The sequence below is a fragment of the Balaenoptera physalus genome (genome assembly GCF_965194825.1).
Source record: "Balaenoptera physalus genome assembly, chromosome: 19".
NCBI classification, from domain to species: Eukaryota; Metazoa; Chordata; class Mammalia; order Artiodactyla; family Balaenopteridae; genus Balaenoptera; species Balaenoptera physalus.
Window position 1 is genome coordinate 48,625,003 of NC_138900.1, and position 22,208 is coordinate 48,647,210.

Consider the following 22,208-nt stretch of genomic DNA (forward strand, 5'->3'; position numbering starts at 1 on the left):
TCATGCCCTGATACTTGATCACTTTGCCATAGCAACAGCATTTTAGGTATAATGGAGGATGCATCAGCATGATGGAATATAAAAAGAGTAAGAAAAATAGAAGTTTGAGATCTAATAGTTTGGTTTCCAACTAGAAGAAAAGTAACTTAAAAGCAAACAATAAAAAGTTGTTTTAAACAATTTTTGTTGTCGTTATTATTGTTGTTGTTTTGGCCGTGCTGCGAGGCATGTGGGATCTTAGTTCCCCGACCAGGAATCAAACCCATGTCCCCTGCACTGAAAGCGTGGAGTCTTAACCACTGGACCACCAGGGAAATCCAAAAGTGTATTTGTTTTATAAATTATTTTAATAGTTTGATGAGCTACAGCATCACAAAAAGTAATTAAAACAGTATCCCCATTGCCACATTTCCTGTCTCATAAGAGTTTATGAGAATATTTTAAATTTTATATTTTCAACACACTGTATTTTAAGATATCAAACTAAAAACTGACAAGTCTTCTTCCGGTCAAGGAGCCACACACTTGGGGCGTTTGGTCAGCTTGTGGTATTTGTGAGCAAGGTCGACAGCCTTCCGTCCTTGCTGAAAGGGGAAAGACCACAAAATTAAATTCCAGTGATTTCCCATTTTCTTAACTCCATTGAAAAGGTAATTTACTTCTTCTTCAGTAAAGTTTTTACGAATTCTTCTTTTTTCTGTAATTAATGAGAATTGTAGAATATATTAGTACTTGCTGAAGAAAGAGTTCTTGAGACCCAAATAAATGCCTAACTTATTCTAAGGATATGGATTACACAGTGAGAAAACTTCATGCCTGGACTACTCATCATATAGAAATCCACTTCAATTAAAACAAAACAAAACTGAGTGCCTACTATTAAACTAGATGCTATCACTGTGATCTCTTCAATAATTGTAACAATCCTATTGCAATAATATTCGCAAAATCCTTCAATCAAGAAACACAAAATTTTATAAACATTTGATTGTTAATTCTCTCAACATTCCTGTGAGGACAGTTAACAAACAGCTTACCTATCTTACAGATACAGTCTTCCCAAAGGGCTCCATAACTTCATAGAATAGAATCCGCATCCCCTGTGTTGGAAGGCGGATTCTTAACCACTGGACCACCGGGGAAGTCCCTTAAGCTTTTTAATTCACTGTTAATGCACGTTATCATTGTGGGTAGTTGCTGATGAGGAAGAGCTTTTGTATTTCCAATTAAGGCTGCTATTTACTTTAGTAGGACCTTGAATAGCGATGCTGGGACAACCTTCGAAAATCTTGCCTTTGCATGTCATGACTGTTAGTCCATCTATCCTGAGATAGAAGCCATAGTTCAGATCTTTTAAAGCAGGAGGGAAAAATCTTACCAGCAGAAGGCCAAGAAATCAATGAAAATAATGTCTAAATATTACTTAATGGTATCCTTAGAATGCAGGCTCCATGAAGACTGGGATTTTTGTCTGTTTTACTCACCATGTGTCCCCAGTGCCTAAGACAGTGTCTGACACATAGTAGGTGATCAATAAATATTTGTTGACATAAAAATGTTACTACCGGTAAAAACTGTTTTAAAACTTATCAATGAAGTTACTTCTTACTTGGGTCTACTGGAAAACTGTGGTTATCCGAGAAATAGATGATTTCAACTTCACTTGCTAAATGATTTGAACTCATTATAATCAGGACCAGATGGGTTATTATAACATTCAAGATATTGGGTCCTGAGGTTGTTCATGTAGAGCCAATCCCCACTTTTCCCCTGCAGTTGCCGTCTCACTGACTTCTACGCTTAAATTAGCATCTGTGCCAAATACCTCAAAGGTTACCACAGCAGCATAGTTGGCAGCCTAGAAGAAGGAAACAGCTCTCTACACCACAAGACTCCCTTCTGTGACTTCTTCAGTGCTCCTCCTAATACTGATTGGTCATTAGAAAAAAGCAGGGAAAAATAGGCAAGAGGGCTCAGTCCTAGAGACTCTTTTTTTTTTTTTTTTAAACTTACCATTTAAAAAAAAATTTTTTTTAATTAATTAATTTATTTATTTATGGCTGTGTTGGGTCTTCGTTTCTGTGCGAGGGCTTTCTCTAGTTGCGGCAAGTGGGGGCCACTCTTCATCGCAGTGCGTGGGCCTCTCACTATCGCGGTCTCTCTCGTTGCGGAGCACAGGCTCCAGACGTGCAGGCTCAGCAATTGTGGCTCACGGGCCTAGTCGCTCCGCGGCATGTGGGATCTTTCCAGACCAGGGCTCGAACCCGTGTTGCCTGCACTGGCAGGCAGATTCTCAACCACTGCGCCACCAGGGAAGCCCTCCTAGAAACTCTTATTTTTCAAACCCTCTCAAGATTATCAATCCATCCTAAAAGAGAGCCTTGCCCCCAAGGCTCTTTAAATACTTAGATGCTGCAAATGGTCCCTTCTCAAAAGAAGAGTCTCAAATTTGAGTGTAACCTATAACCAAATGAAAGGTGATGAATGTCTCTAGTATGAAAGGGAAATTTATTAAGAGGGGGAAAAATGGCAGTACATCAAATATTCCTGGCCTGCTTGTAAAAGAGATATAAGACCAATCTAATCACTACCTCCTCAAGATGCCTTTCTAAATTTGAAAAAAGCAGGCCAACTTATTAACTATTGGATTTTAGCTAAGCAACTGGAATCTCCAAAAAAATGTAGGTATTTATGAGCTGAAAGTGACTTAACAGTATTTAGGATCCTTCTGTATAATCAATATATAACCATAATTATGTATATTTCATGATGCTCTGCAAATGATTTTACTAAGAAAAATGATTATAGAATACTTTTAGTTGTTATATATTTGCTTTTAAGACATGCTGCTCAAGAAATTCTATTATTAATTTGATGCCAACTCCTTGTCAAAAAGATTTCCAACTGTAACATTTCTATGGAAAAATACCCATTTTCTAACAGTTTCTACAGAAAATATTACTTCAAAAAGTGGGCTACCCTGTAGTGGTACTGCGCTTAATTTTAATTTGTATGCAGAAATTTTAACCTAGAAAAAGACCCAGTTAGAAAAAGTAAATTTGAAATTTCTTTCAAGGTTTTGGCAGTGAAAATGGCCAAACAAAAGTATGTGGCAAAATGTTTCCTGGATGGATCAAGTCCAGATGTCTTCACAATAAATAACAGAATGGCTCTACAGATATTACTAATTTCTAGGTGACTTTGAAAAGTAGTGTACTCAACTGCTTAGTCTTACTCTGCACATACTAATTCCATATGAACAGAAGATAATGGTAATGTTCTTTAAGTCTTGTGATAAATTTGAAATAGTGATAAACCTGAAATGGTGATTAACCCTGTAGTTAAAGAAAAACTCCTGTAAATTAACTCATAGTTTAGAAGTATTTTAATTTTTAAACAGGGCTCTAAGGTTTATACTATTTGTCTCTTCAATTTTGATTGTTCAAAGTGCTACAGATGTGAACCAAAATCTTCCGCAAAATTTTTCTGAAGCACTTGTGCATAGGAGAATAACTTTGCTCTTAAAATAGAAAAGTGATCCAGAGGATAGAAAAGGGGATTCTGGAGAAAGACAGGATTGCATTTGAATCTAAGTTCTGCCATTTGCCAACTCATTGGCAAATTTCGGCTATTTTCCTACTGCTACGCAACCTAAAAGAAAACAAATTAAAGTGGGAATAAAATAATAGCTTATCTTACAATGTTATTATATGAAATAAAGCAAATAACATGTATGAAACACCTAATACATAGGAGGTTCTTAATAAATGTTAGTTTTCTCCTGCCCCTTCCCCAGCTGGAAAGTAACAGATGAGCAAGCAACATGAAAAAGGGAAGAGGGAAGCCTCTTTTGTCAGGAAGTATGACCCTCATCAGAAGAAAGGGTTATCATTTAAAAGCCATTAATGATGTGACTGAGAACAATCATTCAGCTGTTCTTTTTCAGGAATATACGAAATTTATATTTATTTAAAAATTAAATATATTCACTTATTCCTCCAGGGGTAGTAGATTCATTAGTGAGTTGTCGTCTTCTACGTGGGGTCAGCAGAATTTCTGAAAAATACAGAAAACATTTAGTGTACTTAGAGTATCAATCTGAGTAGTATCACATCAATCCCATCAGTATGATATTCCCTTTTTCCCCCTTCTAATGGGAATCCTTAGGTGGATTAGGATGAATTTTTAAATTACTAGAGACTAAATCTACTCCCTGGGAACATTTTAAATCACAGCTGCTCAGAGACAGATTTTCTTTTCAACATTATTTTACCCTTTATCTTTTAATATACTTAATGTTCTAGATCATAGTTCAGAAGGTATGGTTATAATTACAGTTTTGTGTTTTTTTAACATCTTTATTGGAGTATAATTGCTTTACATTGTTGTGTTAGTTGCTGCTGTATAACAAAGTGAATCAGCTATACATATACATATATCCCCTTATCTCCTCCCTCTTGCGTCTTCCTCCCACCCTCCCTATCCCACCCCTCTAGGTCATCACAAGGCACCGAGCTGATCTCCCTGTACTATGCCGCTGCTTCCCACTAGCTATCTATTTTACATTTGGTAGTGTATATATGTCCATGCCGCTCGCTCACTTCGTTCCAGCTTACCCTTCCCCCTCCCCGTGTCCTCAGGTACATTCTCTATGTCTGCGTCTTTATTCCTGTCCTGCCCCTAGTTTCTTCAGAACCATTTTTTTTTTTTTAGATTCTATATACATGTGTGCTAGCATATGGTATTTGTTTTTCTCTTTCTTACTATAATTACAGTTTTAAAACTGCTGAATTAATTACTTTTGTTACAGATAAGTGATTTCCTTAGTCCACTTTTATATCTGTCTTCAGCTTCCACAATGACTTTGTGACGATCACATTGGTATGGGCAAGAGTGTAAGAGCTTGCTAAAATTTCGGCTATTCAGGGATTTTCCTACTGCTATGCAACCTAAAAGAAAACAAATTAAAGTGATGTATAGATGTTACAAAATATCTAATAACAAATTTATGAAAGCAAATATCTTTATGATAGTAACTGAAGTGAAATCAGCAACTTAATTATAAATACGTCAAGAAACTCCAAGTCATGTCATGTGAGAGAGTAAAGACAACAAATATAATACAGTGAAATAAGTGTTGCCATAGCGGTGTGAACAGAGTTATGGTGATATAGAAAAGCAGCATCTACCTTGGCCTAATTCTGAGCAGGAGTCACTATCAGGGAAGATATCCAAAGGAAGTGACCCTTATGCCCAGTCGTCTTTTTTTTTCTTTTTTTTCTTTGTAATGTTTTACTATGGAACATTTCAAACACATGAGAATAAAGAGAAAAGTATAATTACCCACCACATATCCATCATCCAGCTTCAACAATTATTAACTCATGGCCAGTCATATTTTATCTACCCCACCTACTCAGCTCTGCCCCCCATGTACACACTGGACTATGAAGGCTGCATTTTGCATTCTAGTATCATTTCATCTGTAAATACTTCATATGCATTCTTAACAGATAAGAACTTTTTTAAAAAAAACACTTACTTTGTTTTATTTTTTTAAATGGCAAAACCACTATCACACCTAAGAAAATTATGCTTAATACAATCTAATATCCAGTCAGTGTTCAAATTTCCCCATCATTTCAAAACTTTCTCTTTACAGTTGGTTTATTTGAATCATGATCCAAACAAGGTCCACCATTACACTCAGCTGATATGTCTCTTGAGTTTCTTTTAATCTACCAATTCTCCTCTCTTCCTCTTTGTCATTTACTTGTTGTAGACCCTGGGTCATTTGTAATGTGCAGTTTCCCAAAGGCTGGGTTTTGCTGATTACATCCTAGTTGCATCCTTTAAAATATTCCTGTGTGCCCAAGAAACTAGTAACTAGATCTAGATGATTGATCAGATTCAGGTTCAATTGTTTTTAGTAGAACTCCTCACAGGTAGTATTGTGTACTTCTTACTGCATCACATTAACAGAAACATAAAGTCTGACTATCTCTCTTTTTATGATATTGATTGATCAGTAGGTTCAGGTAATGTTAGCCACATCCATCCATTATAAAGTTCTCTATCCACCTGTCACCTATAGGAAAAGTTAGCCAGGCAGAAAGTTGGCAGGGATGAGGACATTTCAAGTACAAAGAACACGTGCAAAAGCACAGAAGAGTAAAAAAGCATAGTGTGTTCAGAGAATCACAGGTACTGTGTGTGGCTGGAGTATAAGGTATGAGAGAACTGTGGGAGAAAAGTTGAGGCTGGTAAGGGTTGTAAGGGGCCAGGTCAAAAATGGTCTTGAGGGCTTCCCTGGTGGCACAGTGGTTGAGAGTCTGCCTGCTAATGCAGGGGACATGGGTTCGAGCCCTGGTCTGGGAAGATCCCACATGCCGCGGAGCAACTGGGCCCGTGAGCCACAACTGCTGAGCCTGTGCATCTGGAGCCTGTGCTCCACAACAAGAGAGGCCACAATAGTGAGAGGCCCACGCACCGCGATGAAGAGTGGCCCCCACTTGCTGCAGCTAGAGGAAGCCCTCGCACAGAAACGAAGTCCCAACACAGCCCCAAAAATAAATAAATAAATAATAATTAAAGGTGCTAAAAAATAAATAAATAAATGTATTAATCTTAAATGAATTAAAAAAAAAAACGGTCTTGAAAGTCATCTTAAGGATTTTTAACTACTATCTTCAAGTCAATGGGAGGAACTGAAGGATATTTATTAAGCAGGGAAATGACAAGATTTGTCTACAGAAAGCTCAACTGAAGGTAAGAGGATCAGTTGAGGGGTAACTTAAACAGTCCAGATAAATGAGGGGATTCTGAAACACAGCATTTGCAGGGAGAATGCAGAGATTTCTGAGGTAAAATTGGTGAATAATGAGCTCTCGGGGTAAGGGAGATGTTTAGGACAATTCGATTGTAATGGATCGAATGGCAAAGTTTGGAATAAGCATGGCACATTTCTGGTGGACTTAAACAGAACAAATTGCAGTAAAATTTAACAAGTGGAAGCAGGACAAAGTTCCACACAATTCTGAAAGCCAGGCAGAGAGTTCGATTTAGTGAGTTACAGAGAAGCACTGAGGGTTCTTTAGTATGGTGACATGATACAAAGCACATATGAGGAAGAGAAGTTAATAGCAATACACGTTACTTGGGGGTTGGTGAGACTTGAGACTGAAAGACTGCTAGTAATTTAGGCATGAAGGAAAAGGGGCCTGTGTGGGAAAGAAAGAAAGAACCAAATATGATAGACTAGAAATAGGGGATGTAAGGAGAAAAGATAGTTATAGATGATTCAAGGTTTGAAATCTGGGGGGCCTTCCCTGGTGGCACAGTGGTTAAGAATCTGCCTGCCAATGCAGGGGACACAGGTTTGAGCCCTGGCCGGGGAAGATCCCACATGCCGTGGAGCAACTAAGCTCGTGCTCCACAACTACTGAGCCTGAGCTCTAGAGCCCGTGAGCCACAACTACTGAGCCCACAGCTACTGAAGCCCGCAGGCCTAGAGCCTGTGCTCCGCAACAAGAGAAGCCACGACAATGAGAAGCCCGCGCACTGCAACGAAGAGTAGACCCCGCTCACCGCAACTAGAGGAAGCCCACGCACAGCAACAAAGACCCAACACAGCCAAAAATAAATGTAAAAAAAGGAAGAAATCTGGGGGGTCAGAAGAATAATGGCAACACTAATAAAAATGGAGTGGCTGGAGGGGGGGCAGTTTAAGAGGGAGAAAGATGTTGTGCTTTGAATACATTAAGCTTGAAATAACAAAATATTAAAGTGAGTATGTCCTAGGTACAGCTGGAAATGGAAGAATGACGCTATAACCCGAGGTAGACGCGAAGTGTGGAGATACAGATTTGAAAATCATTGGTAAAATGATAGATGATGCCACAAAAGTAAATGCTGCAGCAGAGTTGAGTAAGTGCTGTAGACTGTATATTGGGGGGAGTATCTGTAGAAATTTGGCAGGAAGATAAGATAAAGGAATAAAGGTGATAAAATGGAGAGCTTTAGAGACTGTAAACTTCCTGAAGTGAGGACTGAGTTCTATTCATCTTTGATTCCAGTGCCTGCTGCAGAATAAACACTCCCTAAGTGTCTGCAGAATGAATGGTCACTGAGGGAGCAAAGCAACTAGGAAGGAACTATCTCAAACAAACTAAGGGATGAAAGGGAGTTAACAGTTATAGAGCATCCATTCTACCAACTGGAATATTTTTGACCAGAGGTTCCCAACTGTCTCACTCTGTGGCATCTTTAAGATCTTGGTGATTGGGACTTCCCTGGTGGCGCAGTGCTTAAGAATCCACCTGCCAATGCAGAAGACACGGGTTCGATCTCTGGTCCAGGAAGATCCCACATGCTGCGAAGCAACTAAGCCCGTGCGCCACAACTACTGAGCCCACGTGCCGCAACTACTAAAGCCCCTGCACCTAGAGCCCGTGCTCTGCAGCAAGAGAAGCCCGCGCACCGCAACAAAGAGTAGCCCCCACTCACTGCAACTAGAGAAAGCCCGCGCGCAACAATGAAGACCCAACACAGCCAAAAAAAATTAAAAAAAAAAAAAAAAGATCTTGGTGATTTTTTCACAGCACCCTTAGGCCAAAAGAAATACCAAATGTTCTGTTAGGCCCAAAACAACTCAATACGTATTTATGTTCTAACAACTTGGTAGCCATTTAAAAAAATAATAGACCTAAATTTGAAATATATATATATTTGTATTTCATTCTTATTAATTACAGTTATTTCCTAATGGGATTTGTGCAACAATTGGGTACAGCACAAGTTCTCAAAACTTGTAATCAGACTGGACACTGCCACCCTCATTTCCTTTTCCACACTGATTTTCACGTGGTGCTTGCTGTTTAAAAATCACAACAACTGGGACTTCCCTGGTGGCGCAATGGTTAAGAATCCGCCTGCCAATGCAGGGGACACGGGTTCGAACCCTGGTCTGGGAAGATCCCACATGCCACAGAGCAACTAAGCCCGTGTGCCACAACTACTGAGCCTGCGCTCTAGAGCCCGAGAGCCACAACTATTGAGCCCACGTGCCACAATTACTGATGCCCACAACAATAGAAGCCACCGAAATGAGAAGCCTGCGCACCACAACGAAGAGTAGCCCCAGCTCGCCACAACTAGAGAAATCCCGCGTGCAGCAACAAAGACCCAACGCAGCCAAAAATAAATAAATAATTAATTAAAAAAAAATCACAACAACCACTGAAAACCCAGCTCCACAAAGAAGTGACATGATCAAAAGAGATGTAGTACAATCTAATGGTGAGACTGTGAACTACTTTGAGCTAGTAGTTTACGTGGTGTCCAAAAGATGTTGACCATTTTGTGTTTCACTTATAAATTTTTAAATATTGTGTAGTGCCCTTGGAGTTCACTGCAGAGCCCCAGGGAGCTCGGGTGGACAGTTTGGGAACTATGGTTTTCAAATGAGAGGAGAGGATTTCAAGGAATGGTAGTTGACAGTGCAGAGATACTAAAGACAATAAGAATCTTTTAAAAAGTCATTGGTTTGGGGGTTAAAAAAGAGGTTTCAGGTAACCTTTAACATTAAAATTTAGTAGAATGGCAATAAAAGAAGCTAGACTGCAGGGGGTTAAGAAGGGAAAGAATATGCTGAAAGAGAAGAGAACAAGAGCAGGAATCTGGTAATAGACGGTGGAAGAAAGAATAGATGAATACTTGAAGGGATAGCAAATCACACAAAGTATTTGGGTTTTTTTAAAAAAAATTTTAAATAATTAATTTATTTTTATTATTTATTTATTTATTTATGGCTGTGTTGGGTCTTCGTTGCTGCGCGCTGGCTTTGTCTAGTCGCGGCGAGCGGGGCCTACTCTTCATGCGGTGCGCGGGCTTCTCATTGCGGTGGCTTCTCTTGTTGCCGAGCACAGGCTCTAGGAGCGCGGGCTTCAGTAGTTGTAGCACACAGGCTCAGTAGTTGTGGCACACGGGCTAGTTGCTCCACGGCATGTGGGATCTTCCCAGACCAGGGCTCGAACCTGTGTCCCCTGCATTGGCAGGCGGATTCTTAACCACCAGACCACCAGGGAAGTCCCTTGAGTATTTTTTAAGAGGAGGAGAAATGAACATAGTTTAAGGTGGGACAAATGGAGTTAATGACTAGAAAAGGACTAAAGAGAAAGCCTACACAAGTATTATTATAAAATGGGGAGAAAACATAGATGGGATTTGGATTATAGCTAGATATCAGTTTTAGAGTAAAAGAGATAAACCCTTCATCTAAGACAGAAGAATAGTAATATTTTGAGCCTAATGTGGAATAGCCTCAGTTTTCTCCAAAGAGCAGGGTGCAACAGTAAGAGTAAACAAAGAGCAAATACTGGGATATGAAGAAGAAGGGATGGAATAAGCACTGTGGAATTCTGGATTATTCATAATCCAGAATATATACCTATTTATTGGCTCACTGAAAATATAAAAAATGTTTACCTTACTCAGTAAAGTTAAACTCATAGATGGTGACAGAAAGAGAATAATAAAGTAATTTTTTAAGAGTATTAGCTGCTGAACCGGTTTGCAGGGCAGAAACTGAGACACAGATGTAGAGAACAAACATATGGACACCAAGGGGGGAAGCGGTGGAGGGGGGTGGTGGTGCTGTGATGAACTGGGAGATTGGGATTGACATATATACACTAATATGTATAAAATGGATAACTAATAAGAATCTGCTATATAAAAAAATAAATAAAATAAAATTCAAAAAAGAAAAAAAGAGTATTAGCTGCATTGATTCATATGAGCAAATATTGGGAACACAGACTAATGCAGATAGAAGGTATTAATTTGAGTGTTTTATGAGACCCCAGATTGTTATTTGTCCAAAGGAAATGAATTTTAAATCACACAGGTAGAACTATTACAAATTCTAGTTAATTAATATCATATAAAGCTTTAATTATGAAACAACTACAATTAAAAAAATATTTACCTGAGCATCTATACTTCAATATTTTGGAACAATTGTCTGTTGCTAGAAAACCAATGACTTCTTTATTTATTATATCTGAACATAATGTAAATGGATCTGGGGAAAAAAATTGCAAAATGCAAGATATTTTTGATTAGTGAAAAGGACCTGACGTTTATAAGATTTATTAATTCTCAGGAGTTTCATAAACTGTAGCACAGTACTACACTTCCAGTCATCCTAGTGGATATACAGAAAGGATATCAATAAAAGGTGACTGAGGCATTTAGACCAGAAAGAGAGTCAAAGGCATGGCTTATATGTTAGAGGGAAGATATTACTTTTAGCTATATTAATCACCTAAATATGTTTTCTTGAACAATCAAAGAAGAAACATTTTTAGTCATACCTGTTACTGGTAACTGCTGCTTTGTGTTTTTGGCAATAGGAGTTGGATGTTTAAAAATATGGTCGCTAAAAGAAAATAGACACCAGATTAATAAAAGTAAACATATTGTTTGGTGTGTGAACAAATCTTTCCGTAAGCAGTAGTGTGATTCTGATGTTTGACAGGCAGAAAGAGCTGGAGTCAGGATCTACCAAAATCTACCAAATTCTGCCAAAGTATGGTATGCAATGGTTATAGCCTTGTTTCTAAAAGCGGAGTTAACTACTATATATAATAAAAAATAGATAAACAATAAGGACCTATAGTATAGAACAGGGAACTTTATTTAATATCTTGTAATAACGTATAATGGAAAAGAATCTGATAAAGTATATATATGTGTGTGTGTGTGTGTATATATATATATATAACTGAATCACTTTGCTGTACACCTGAAACATTGTAAATCAACTCTACTTCAATTAAAAAAAAAAAAGTGGAGTTAAACAAGACTCCAGAGGTCAATAATACTGATGCCAGCAGAAACATGGAAGAAAAAGTTATAAAAGAGGAAAACAGGAAGGAAGGAGAGCAAAAAAGAGGAAATAACAAATTAATTGGGCCAGAGGGCAAGAAGGCTGGCCCAAGAGCATATCCCACTACTTCCCAATTCTATATCCCTGAGAAATCGGGTTAAAACTACATGAAGAACGGTTTTGAAAAGGAAAAAGGGGGTGTGATGATGTAATCCATCTGTCTAACACATAGTTTACCCTGCAGCCTCCCCAGAACATAGCACCATTCTCTTCAGTTTCCCTCCTAGCCCAGTAACTATCAGAAGAGCAGAACACAAGAAAGGCTTTAGGAAGAAAAGCTGCAATTCCAGGTCCAGCCCCACAGGCTACCCGTGAGCGAGAAAGGACATATACTGGAGGTGAGGTACAGGGAACAAATGAAAAGACAAGCCTAAACCAGATTTTCATCACACCTTACTCCCTTTTATCAAGTTAAACTTACAAACTGGCTTTTGCTAAATTGCTGATGGATTATCAATACGTGCATTGTTATTTCAGCTACAGAGGTTCAGTTTAAGTTTTCTGAGTATCCCTTCTAAAATTCAAATCTGATCGTGTCACTCAATCTAAAATCGTCAGCGGCTCCCTATACTCTACAAGTTATAACAGAAAATCTTGAGTATTACATGCAAGGCCCTAGATGAACTGGCCCATACTGGCCCATCCAAACTCCTTTCCCAACATTTCCTACATTAGGCTCCTCCTAAAACCATGCTTATCATTTCTATATCCCAGTGTTTAAGAGTATGGCACATAGTACTACACACACACACACAAATGCTGAATAAATAAATAAAAGTTAGAAACAATTATTAAACTATACCTTGATTGAGAAACAAAATTCTTTTTTTCAAAGGCTGTTTCTTCACGTAAGTTTTGATTGCAGCTTGACTTGGCTTTACATAAAGTCTTACTTTGCCCACTCTCCCTATAACAAGCATTAACTGGATTTGCACTCTTTAACAGGGTCTTCATTTGATCATCACTTGTACATGCTTTAGACATGACTTCATGGGACTTATAACTCTGAAGCTTTGTAGACTGGCTTTTATCCTTATCTTCTGCTTTGGGACCTCCACCACTGCTATCTGCGTGGAGGTGTTTCAATGTATTTTGAATATTTATGTTCATAGATGAAACATAATCCTTATATTTTTCTCTTTGTACTCTTTCCTGTAATGTAAAAATAAGTAAATAATTTCAAAATAATCATTTGCTTTATAATTCAATTTACACTCCCTTTAAATAATGCAGAAAAAGTTTAGGATTGTCAACAGAATATACATTATAAAAGGGGTAGTTTACATTAGGAAGGAAGGGGAGAATATTCATTAAATGATTTGGGGACATTGGGAAGTCAACTGGGGAAAAAGATAAACTGAATACATATCTCACAATTTACACAAAAATAAAGTAAAAATTAACTAAATATTTAAATATAAAAAAATGAAATTACATATGTTCTAAAAGAAACCATGATGTTTTAATATTCTCAATGGGAGGAATACCTTTCCAAGTATTACAAAAAAATCAATAAATCATAAGAGAAAAACCTATACTTTACCACATAAAAAATTTTTTTTAAGTTCTGCTAGAGACGAAAAACAATGTTGGGGGGTGGGGACCCAGAGGAAAAAAGGGCCAAAAGCAAAATCAAATACAAATAAAAACAGCTAGAAAGAATATGTATGTCATATCTTGAGCTACAGTAGAATTTTTCTAGTAACATTTATAAAAAGCTACTACAATGAACTACGAAAAAGATCAGTAACAGTGTAGAAACATAGGCAAAGGAGATGAACAGTTCACAAGAAAGGAAATATAAATAAATAGCTCTTACACATATGAAAAATGCTCCATCTCACTTTAATAAGAGAAATAAACATTAAAGGTAAATGAGATATCTTTCTTTATTTTATTTTTTTTACTTTTTGGCCCCACCACACAGCATGTGGGATCTTAGTTCCCCGACCAGGGATCAAACCCGCGCCCCCTGCATTGGAAGTGCGGAGTCTTAACCACTGGACCACCAGGGAAGTCCCATAGATATCTTTCTTCATCTATGACTTTGGCAAAGATCAAAAGGGTATAGGGAAACATTCTGTACATTATGGGGGAGAGTGTAAACTGATACATCTCTATGGAGAAACAATTTGACAGTATCTTTCATAATAAAAACTGTGGGACTTCCCTGGTGGCACAGTGGTTAAGAATCCGCCTGCCAATGCAGGGGACACCAGTTTGATCCCTGGTCTGAGAAGATCCCACATGCCACGGAGCAACTAAGCCTGTGTGCCACAACTACTGAGCCTGAGCTCTAGAGCCTGTGAGCCACAACTACTGAAGTCCGTGCGCTCTAGGGCCCACGTGCCGTAACTACTGAGCCCACGTGCTACAACTACTGAAGCCCGTGCACCTAGAGCCCATGCTCCGCAACAAGAGAAACCACCGAAATGAGAAGCCCACGTACTGCAATGAAGAGTAGCCCCTGCTGGTCACAACTAGAGCAAAAAAAGCCCACGTGCAGCAATGAAGACCCAACGCAGCACAAAACAAACAAACAAACAAAACACTGTGTATATCTTTTTTAAAAATCCTATAGATATACTTTTACATGTGCAAAATGTTAATGTTATTAACTGCAGTATGGTTTGTAATAGCTAAAAGTTGGAACCTGAAAGTTCGTCTCAAGGGGAACTAGCATATCCATCAGTGGAATACTCTGCAATTGTAAGATAGATAGGTAGACAGATAGATAGACAGGGCTTCCAGGTAAAGATGATGACTTTAACACCCATATTTATTTTCGTTCCTTCCAAAAAAACAATTAGAACAATAGTTCTTAAAAAGGCATAGGTGAAAAAAAAAAAAAAAAAAAAGGCATAGGTGGACCTCCCTGGTGGCACAGCAACGAAGACCCAACACAGCCAAAAATAAATAAATAAACAAATTTACTAAAATAAATAAATAAAAAATAAAAAGGCATAGGGATTTCCCTGGTGGCACAGTGGTTAAGAATCCGCCTGCCAAGGCAGGGGACATGGGTTTTACCTCTGGTCCGGGAAGATCCCACACACCGTGGAGCAACTAAGCCCATGTGCCACAACTACTGAGGCTGCGTTCTAGAGCCCGCGAGCCACAACTACTGAGCCCGCGTGCTCCTAGAGCCGGTGCTCTGCGACAAAAGAAGCCACTGCAATGAGAAGCCCACGCACCGTAATGAAGAGTAGCTCCCACCTGCCGCAACTAGAGAAAAGTCCGTGTGCAGCAACGAAGACACAACGCAGCCAAAAAAAAAAAAAAAAAAGGCATAAACCCACAAGGAGAAATGGAAGAAGATACAAATGCAACAAAATTTTGGAATTGGAAAGCAGATAGGTGAATGACAGCCTGTTTAGCAGACTTGATAAAGTTGAATTTAAATAAATAAAGCAGGGCTTCCCTGGTGGCGCAATGGTTAGGAATCCGCCTGCCAATGCAGGGGACACAGGTTCGATCCCTGGTCCGGGAAGATCCCACATGCCACGGAGCAACTAAGCCCGTGCGCCACAACTACTGAGCCTGTTCTCTAGAGCCCGTGAGCCACAACTACTGAGCCCACGTGCCGCAACTACTGAAGCCCACACGCCTAGAGCCTGTGCTCCACAATGAGAGCAGCCACCACAATGAGAAGCCCGCGCACTGCAACGAAGAGTAGCCCCCGCTCGCCGCAACTAAAGAAAGCCCGCACACAGCAACGAAGACCCAACACAGCCAAAAATAAATAAATTTATTAAAAATAAATAAAAATAAAGCAGACTTGTAAGCTGACAATGGGAAAAGCCAAGGAACTAAAATATGCTGCCAAACTCTCAAAAGACTTATGAACTGGAGGTAGGGTGAAAGTGGGGTTAAAAACAGGAAGGTTGGATGAAAGTTCAAGTAGTTGGATTGCTAGATCCTGACCCCCACATACACACACTCAGCAGGCAGCTGACGGACACCAGAAGGTCCCCTCCCTCCCCAAAGATCCAAGTTTAATCTCTGAGGGGGATAAAACAGTCTCTACACTGGAGGACACCAAGCAAAGCTGAAGGCAGAATACTATTGCAAAACAAAGACTAAGAAAATATTTACATACTGAATACTAAGACTCCCAAGCTATCTTTCCCCATTTTGACTCCAGAATATTGGCTCATAATTTCCAGGCAGGAGATTAGACATTGGAGGTTCTCCAAAAAATGACCCACCAAATTAATTCTACAAGAATCCACAGTCAAAAAATTTCCAGGAAAGGCGGCAGCGGGCGGCGCGGGCCCCTTCCCGCGCCAGCTCGGCCCTGGCCCCGGCCCCGGCGGCGGGGTGCTCGCCCGCACGCCCGCCCGCGCCCTCCATGCGCCTGAGGCCGCACAGCGCGCCGCCAGGTGCCGGTCCCCGGGCCCAGGCGGTGTGGCTCGCAGATGTAGCGGCGTGGGGTCGGCCAGATGAGTGGCACTGGCGGGCGGGAGCCTTGCATTTTGCAGCGCTGGGCTCCAAGGGGTCGCGGGCCGGAGGAAGCGGAAAGCCGCAAGCCGCGCAGAGTCACCGGGGACCTCGGTAAACCATGTTGAGCCTCCCAACGGGGAGCAGATCCACCTGGTGAACTACGTGGAGGACTACCTGGACTCCATCGAGTCTCTGCCTTTCGATCTGCAGAGAAACGTCTCTCTGATGCAGGAGATTGAGGCGAAATACCAAGAAATCCTGTAGGAACTGGATGAGTATCATGAGAAGTTCAAGCGGGAGACGGACGGCGCCCAGAGGAGGAGAGTGCTGCACTGCATTCAGAGGGCCCTGATTCGGAGCCAGGAGCTGGGCGACGAGAAGATCCAGATCGTGAGTCAGATGGTGGAGCTGGTGGAGAACTGGGCCAGGCAGGTGGACAGTCATGTGGAACTCTTTGACGCACATCAAGAGGTCAGTGACACCACTGGCCACAGCAAAGCTGGCCAGGGTAAGTCAAAAAATGAGACAATCACGCAGGCAGAAAAGCCCAACAACAAGTGGTCCCAGCGACAGTGCAACAACGCAGCTAATAATCACGACCATGATGACATCACCTCCGGAATGCCTAAGGAGAAGAAGGCAAAGGCCTCCAAGAAGAAGAAACGCTCCAAGGCCAAAGCCATGAGGGAAGCATCCCCTGCAGACCTTCCCATTGAGCCAAACGAGCCCACGTACTGTCTGTGCAATCAGGTCTCCTATGGAGAGATGATCGGCTGTGACAATGACGAGTGCCCCGAGTGGTTCCACTTCTCCTGCGTGGGGCTGAACCATAAACCCAAGGGCAAGTGGTACTGCCCCAAATGTTGAGGGGAGAATGAGAAGACCATGGACAAGGCCCTGGAGAAGTCCAAAAAGGAGCAGGCCTACAACAGGTAGTGGCAGGCCTGGCTGGAGTGAGGCGAGCAGGACAAGCTGTGTATTTATTGCATGGCCACCTGGATGGGTGCAGGGACTGTACATGTAGCCTTTTAAAGACTGTTGGAAGAGAAGCTCTTCCTCTCGTAGGGACACTGGAGCTCTCTTTGCTTTTCTGTTGGTGCAAATGTGTAACAAGAGAGTGGTCTGTGGATCAGCATTTTAGGAACTGCAAATAAGGTTTGAATTAAACACTCAAAAAAAAAAAAATTTCCAGGAAGGCTTTTAGCATATGACTCTTACATATTAGTAGCAACCAAAGATCACCAGAAATCTGAAGAAAGCTAGAGACCAGGAAAGAAAAAAACAGGCAAACATCAACAACCAAAAAACACCTCTGAGGAGTAAGATGAAATATGGATTAGAAAAAAAAAACTTTAAAAATGAGAATTGTGCCTTTTCACAGGAGGCATCGAGCGCACACAGAGCGCCATGAAGGCCTCAGGCATACTGCAAGAGTACAAGGTGGTGGGGCGCTGCTGCCCACCCCCAAATACTGCATGCTACCCCTCTATCACATGAGAATCTTTGTGCCTAATCATGTTGTTTCCAAGTCCCACTTCTGGTACTTTGTGTCTCAGCTGAAGAAGATGAAGAAGTCTTCAGGGAAAATTGTCTATTGTGGACGAGTGTTAGAGAAATCTCCCCTTCAGGTGAAGAACTCTAGCATCTGGCTGCACTATGACTCTCGCAGTGGCACCCACAACATGTACCAGGAGTACCAGGACTTGACTGCAGCAGGTGCCATCACCCAGTGCTATCGAGACATGGGCGCCCAGCCTCGCACCTAGGCCCAACTCTATGCAGATCAGGAAGGTGGAGGAGATGGCAGCCAGCAAGTGCCACCAACCAGCAATCAACCAGTTCCACAACTCCAAGATCACCACTGCCCCACTGGGTCCTGTGTCAGCAGCACAAGCCACACTTCACCACCAAGAGGCCCAACACCTTGTTTTAGATGCAGGGCCTCCCCATCCCCAGGTCTGCCCAATAAACTCTTTGGGAAAACCAGGAGAAAAAATTAGAATTGTCATTGATATATTTAAAAGAAGAATGCCTGTTAAGTCTTAAGTGCATGAAATGAGAATAAGATAATTGAAAAGGAGTAAAAAAGAGGCTTTGGTAACTAAAAATATAATAGCAGAAGTGAAAAACTCAATAGGTTAGTTTAAAAAGTAAATATGAGAACATTTCCCAGAATGTAGAACAAAAAAGAGAAGAAAATAAGAGAGAAATGATAAGAGGGAAGACCAGCTCAAAAAGTCCAACAAATAAATAATAGGAGTTTCAGAAAACAAGGAAAGAGAAAACAGGGAAGCAATCATCACAGTATAATGCTATAAACTTTCCCAGAACTGAAGGACATAAGTCAACAGATTGAAAGGGCCCACTATGTGTATAACACAATGAATGAAAAGAGACTGACACCAATGTAGTAGCCAAGATCTAGAAGCAACCCAAATGTCTATCAGTTGGTGAATGGATACACAAGTTGTGGTGTGTCCATACTATGGAATGTTACTCAGCAGTAAAAAGGAACAAAATATTAATAAAACGACATTGGTGAATCTAAAAAACATTGTATATTAAGTGAAATAAATCAAACACAAAATATTATATAATATATGATTCCATTTACATGAAATTATAGAAACGGAAACTAATGACAGAAAGCAGATCAGTGAATTGCCTAGGCCTGAGGATGGTGAATGGGCCTGTCTATAAAGGGACACAAGGAAACATTTTAGGGTGAGTGGACTGTTCTATATCTTGACTGTCCTGATAGTTACACAACTGTAAAAAATTATCATAACCCGGGGACTTCCCTGGCAGTCCAGTGGTTAAGACTTTGCCTTCCAGTGCAGGGGGTACGGGTTTGATCCCTGGTTGGGAAGCTAAGATCCCATATGCCTCACAGCCAAAAAACCAAGACATAAAATAGAAGCAATATTGTAACAAATCCAATAAAGACTTTAAAAATGGTCCACATCAAAAATAAATATATAAGAAATAGAAATATGAACAGAACAATCACAAGCAATGAAATTGAAACTGTGATTTAAAATCTTCCAACAAGCAAAAGTCCAGGACCAGAAGGCATCACAGGTGAATTCCATCAAACATTTACAGAAGAGCTAACACCCATCCTTCTCAAACTCTTCCAAAAAATTGCAAAGGAAGGAACACTCCCAAACTCATTCTATGAGGCCACCATGACCCTGATACAAAAACCAGAGAAAGATACTACAAAAAAAAGAAAATTACAGACCAATATCACTGATGAATATAGATGCAAAAATCCTCAACAAAATACTAGCAAACAGAATCCAACAACACATTACAAGGATCATACACCATGATCAAGTGGGATTTACCCCAGGGATGCAAGGATTCTTCAATATATGCAAATCAATCAATATGATACACCATATTAACAAATTGAAGAATAAAAACCATATGATCGTCTCAATAGATGCAGAAAAAGCTTTTGACAAAATTCAACACCATTTATGATAAAAAACTCTCCAGAAAGTGGGCATAGAGGGAACCTATGTCAACATAATAAAGGCCATATATGACAAATGCACAGCAAACATCATTCTCAATGGTGAAAAACTGAAAGCATTGCCTCTAAGATCAGGAAGAAGACAAAGATGTCCACTCTCGCCACTATTATTCAACATAGTTTTGGAAGTCCTAGCCATGGCAATCAGAGAAGAAAAAGAAAGAAAAGGAATACAACTGGAAAAGAAGAAGTGAAACTGTCACTGTTTGCAGATGACATGATACTATAGAGAATCCTAAAGATGCCACCAGAAAACTACTAGAGCTAATCAATAAATTTGGTAAAGTTGCAGGATACAAAATTAATGCACAGAAATCTCTTGCACTCCTATACACTAATGATGAAAAATCTGAAAGAGAAATTAAGGAAACACTCCTATTTACCACTGCAACAAAAAGAATAAAATACCTAGGAATAAACCTACCTAGGAAGACAAAAGACCTGTATGCAGAAAACTATAAGACACTGATGAAAGAAATTAAAGATGATACAAACAGATGGAGAGATATACCATGTTCTTGGATTGAAAGAATCAATATTGTGAAAATGACTATACTACCCAAAGCAATCTACAGATTCAATGCAATCCCTATCAAATTACCAATGGCATTTTTTACAGAACTAGAACAAAAAATCTTAAAATTCGTATGGAGACACGAAAGACCCCAAATAGCCAAAGCAGTCTTGAGGGAAAAAAATGGAGCTGGAGGAATCAGACTCCCTGACTTCAGACTCTACTACAAAGCTACAGTAATCAAGACAATATGGTACTGGCACAAAAACAGAAATATAGATCAATGGAACAGGAGAGCCCAGAGATAAACCCACGCAACTGTGGTCAACTAATCTACGACAAAGGAGGCAAAGATATACAATGGGGAAAAGACAGTCTCTTCAATAAGTGGTGCTGGGAAAACTGGACAGCTACATATAAAAGAACAAAATTAGAACACTCCCTAACACCATACATAAAAATAAACTCAAAATGGATTAAAGACTTAAAAGTAAGACTGGACACTATAAAACTCTTAGAGGAAAACATAGGAAGAACACTCTTTGACATAAATCACATCAAGATCTTTTTTGATTCACCTCCTAGAGTAATGGAAATAAAAACAAAAATAAACAAATGGGACCTGATGAAACTTAAAAGCTTTTGCAAAGCAAGGGAAACTACAAACAAGATGAAAAGACAACGCTCAGAATGGGAGAAAATATTTGTAAACGAATCAACAGACAAAGGATTAATCTCCAAAATATATAAACAGCTCATGCAGCTCAATATTAAAAAACCAAACAACCCAATCCAAAAATGGGCAGAAGACCTAAATAGACGTTTCTCCAAAGACATATAGATGGCCAAGAAGCACATGAAAAGCTGCTCAACACCACTAATTATTAGAGAAATGCAAATCAAAACTACAATGAGGTATCACCTCACACCAGTTAGAATGGGCATCATCAGAAAATCTACAAACAGCAAATGCTGGAGAGGGTGTGGAGAAAAGGGAACCCTCTTGCACTGTTGGTGGGAATGTCAATTGATACAGCCACTATGGAGAACAGTATGGAGGTTCCTTAAAAAACTAAAAATAGAATTACCATATGACCCAGCAATCCCACTACTGGGCATATACCCAGAGAAAACCATAATTCAAAAAGACACATGCACCCCAGTGTTCATTGCAGCACTATTTACAATAGCCAGGTCATGGAAGCAACCTAAATGCCCATTGACAGACAAATGGATAAAGAAGATGTGGTACATATATACAATGGAATATTACTCAGCCATAAAAAGGAACGAAATTGGGTCATTTGTAGAGACGTGGATGGACCTAGAGACTGTCATACAGAGTGAAGTAAGTCAGAAAGAGAAAAACAAATATCATATATTAATGCATCTATGTGGAACCTAGAAAAATGGTACAGATGAACCAGTTTGCAGGGCAGAAATAGAGACACAGATGTAGAGAACAAACGTATGGACACCAAGGGGGAAAAGTGGCGGGGGTGGTGGTGGTGGTGGGATAAATTGGGAGATTGAGATTGACATGTATACACTAATATGTATAAAGTGGATAACTAATAAGAACCTGCTGTATAAAAAAATAAAAAATAAAAAAAAGAACCTGCTGTATAAAAAAATAAATAAAATTCTAAAATTCAAAATAAATAAAACTTAAAAGATTATCTCTTGTGGAATAAAAAAAAATTATCATAAGTCAAACTGAATGCTTAAAATGTGTGATTACCATTGTATGTAAATATTAT

At 39.8% G+C, this 22,208-nt stretch overlaps 1 protein-coding gene and 2 pseudogenes across 15 annotated transcripts in view; 2 read left to right on the forward strand and 1 right to left on the reverse strand.

Annotated features, from left to right (window-relative positions):
* Positions 1-328: 328 nt before the first annotated feature.
* The window catches only part of TERB1 (telomere repeat binding bouquet formation protein 1), a 48,572-nt gene continuing 26,692 nt past the window's right edge, over positions 329-22,208 (reverse strand). For 4 of the 13 annotated variants that reach the window (XM_082439601.1, XM_082439603.1, XM_082439596.1 and 1 more), the window contains 6 exons: positions 12,753-13,102; positions 11,376-11,440; positions 10,988-11,083; positions 4,800-4,949; positions 3,991-4,056; positions 329-697 (listed from right to left, as the gene is read on the reverse strand). In XM_082439601.1, coding sequence (XP_082295727.1) covers positions 510-697; positions 3,991-4,056; positions 4,800-4,949; positions 10,988-11,083; positions 11,376-11,440; positions 12,753-13,102 — 915 coding nt within the window. In that variant the 3' untranslated portion in view covers positions 329-509. Of the gene's footprint in view, positions 698-1,037; positions 4,057-4,799; positions 4,950-10,987; positions 11,084-11,375; positions 11,441-12,752; positions 13,103-22,208 lie in introns of those variants that run through there. The other 9 variants (XM_082439604.1, XM_082439607.1, XM_082439605.1 and 6 more) reach the window with 9 other exon arrangements.
* LOC309649568 (inhibitor of growth protein 1 pseudogene) lies at positions 16,511-17,268 on the forward strand (annotated as a pseudogene). Its single transcript has one exon. The product of its transcript is annotated as an inhibitor of growth protein 1 pseudogene (transcript).
* Positions 17,801-18,797, forward strand: LOC309649564 (large ribosomal subunit protein eL20 pseudogene; annotated as a pseudogene). The gene has a single exon. The product of its transcript is annotated as a large ribosomal subunit protein eL20 pseudogene (transcript).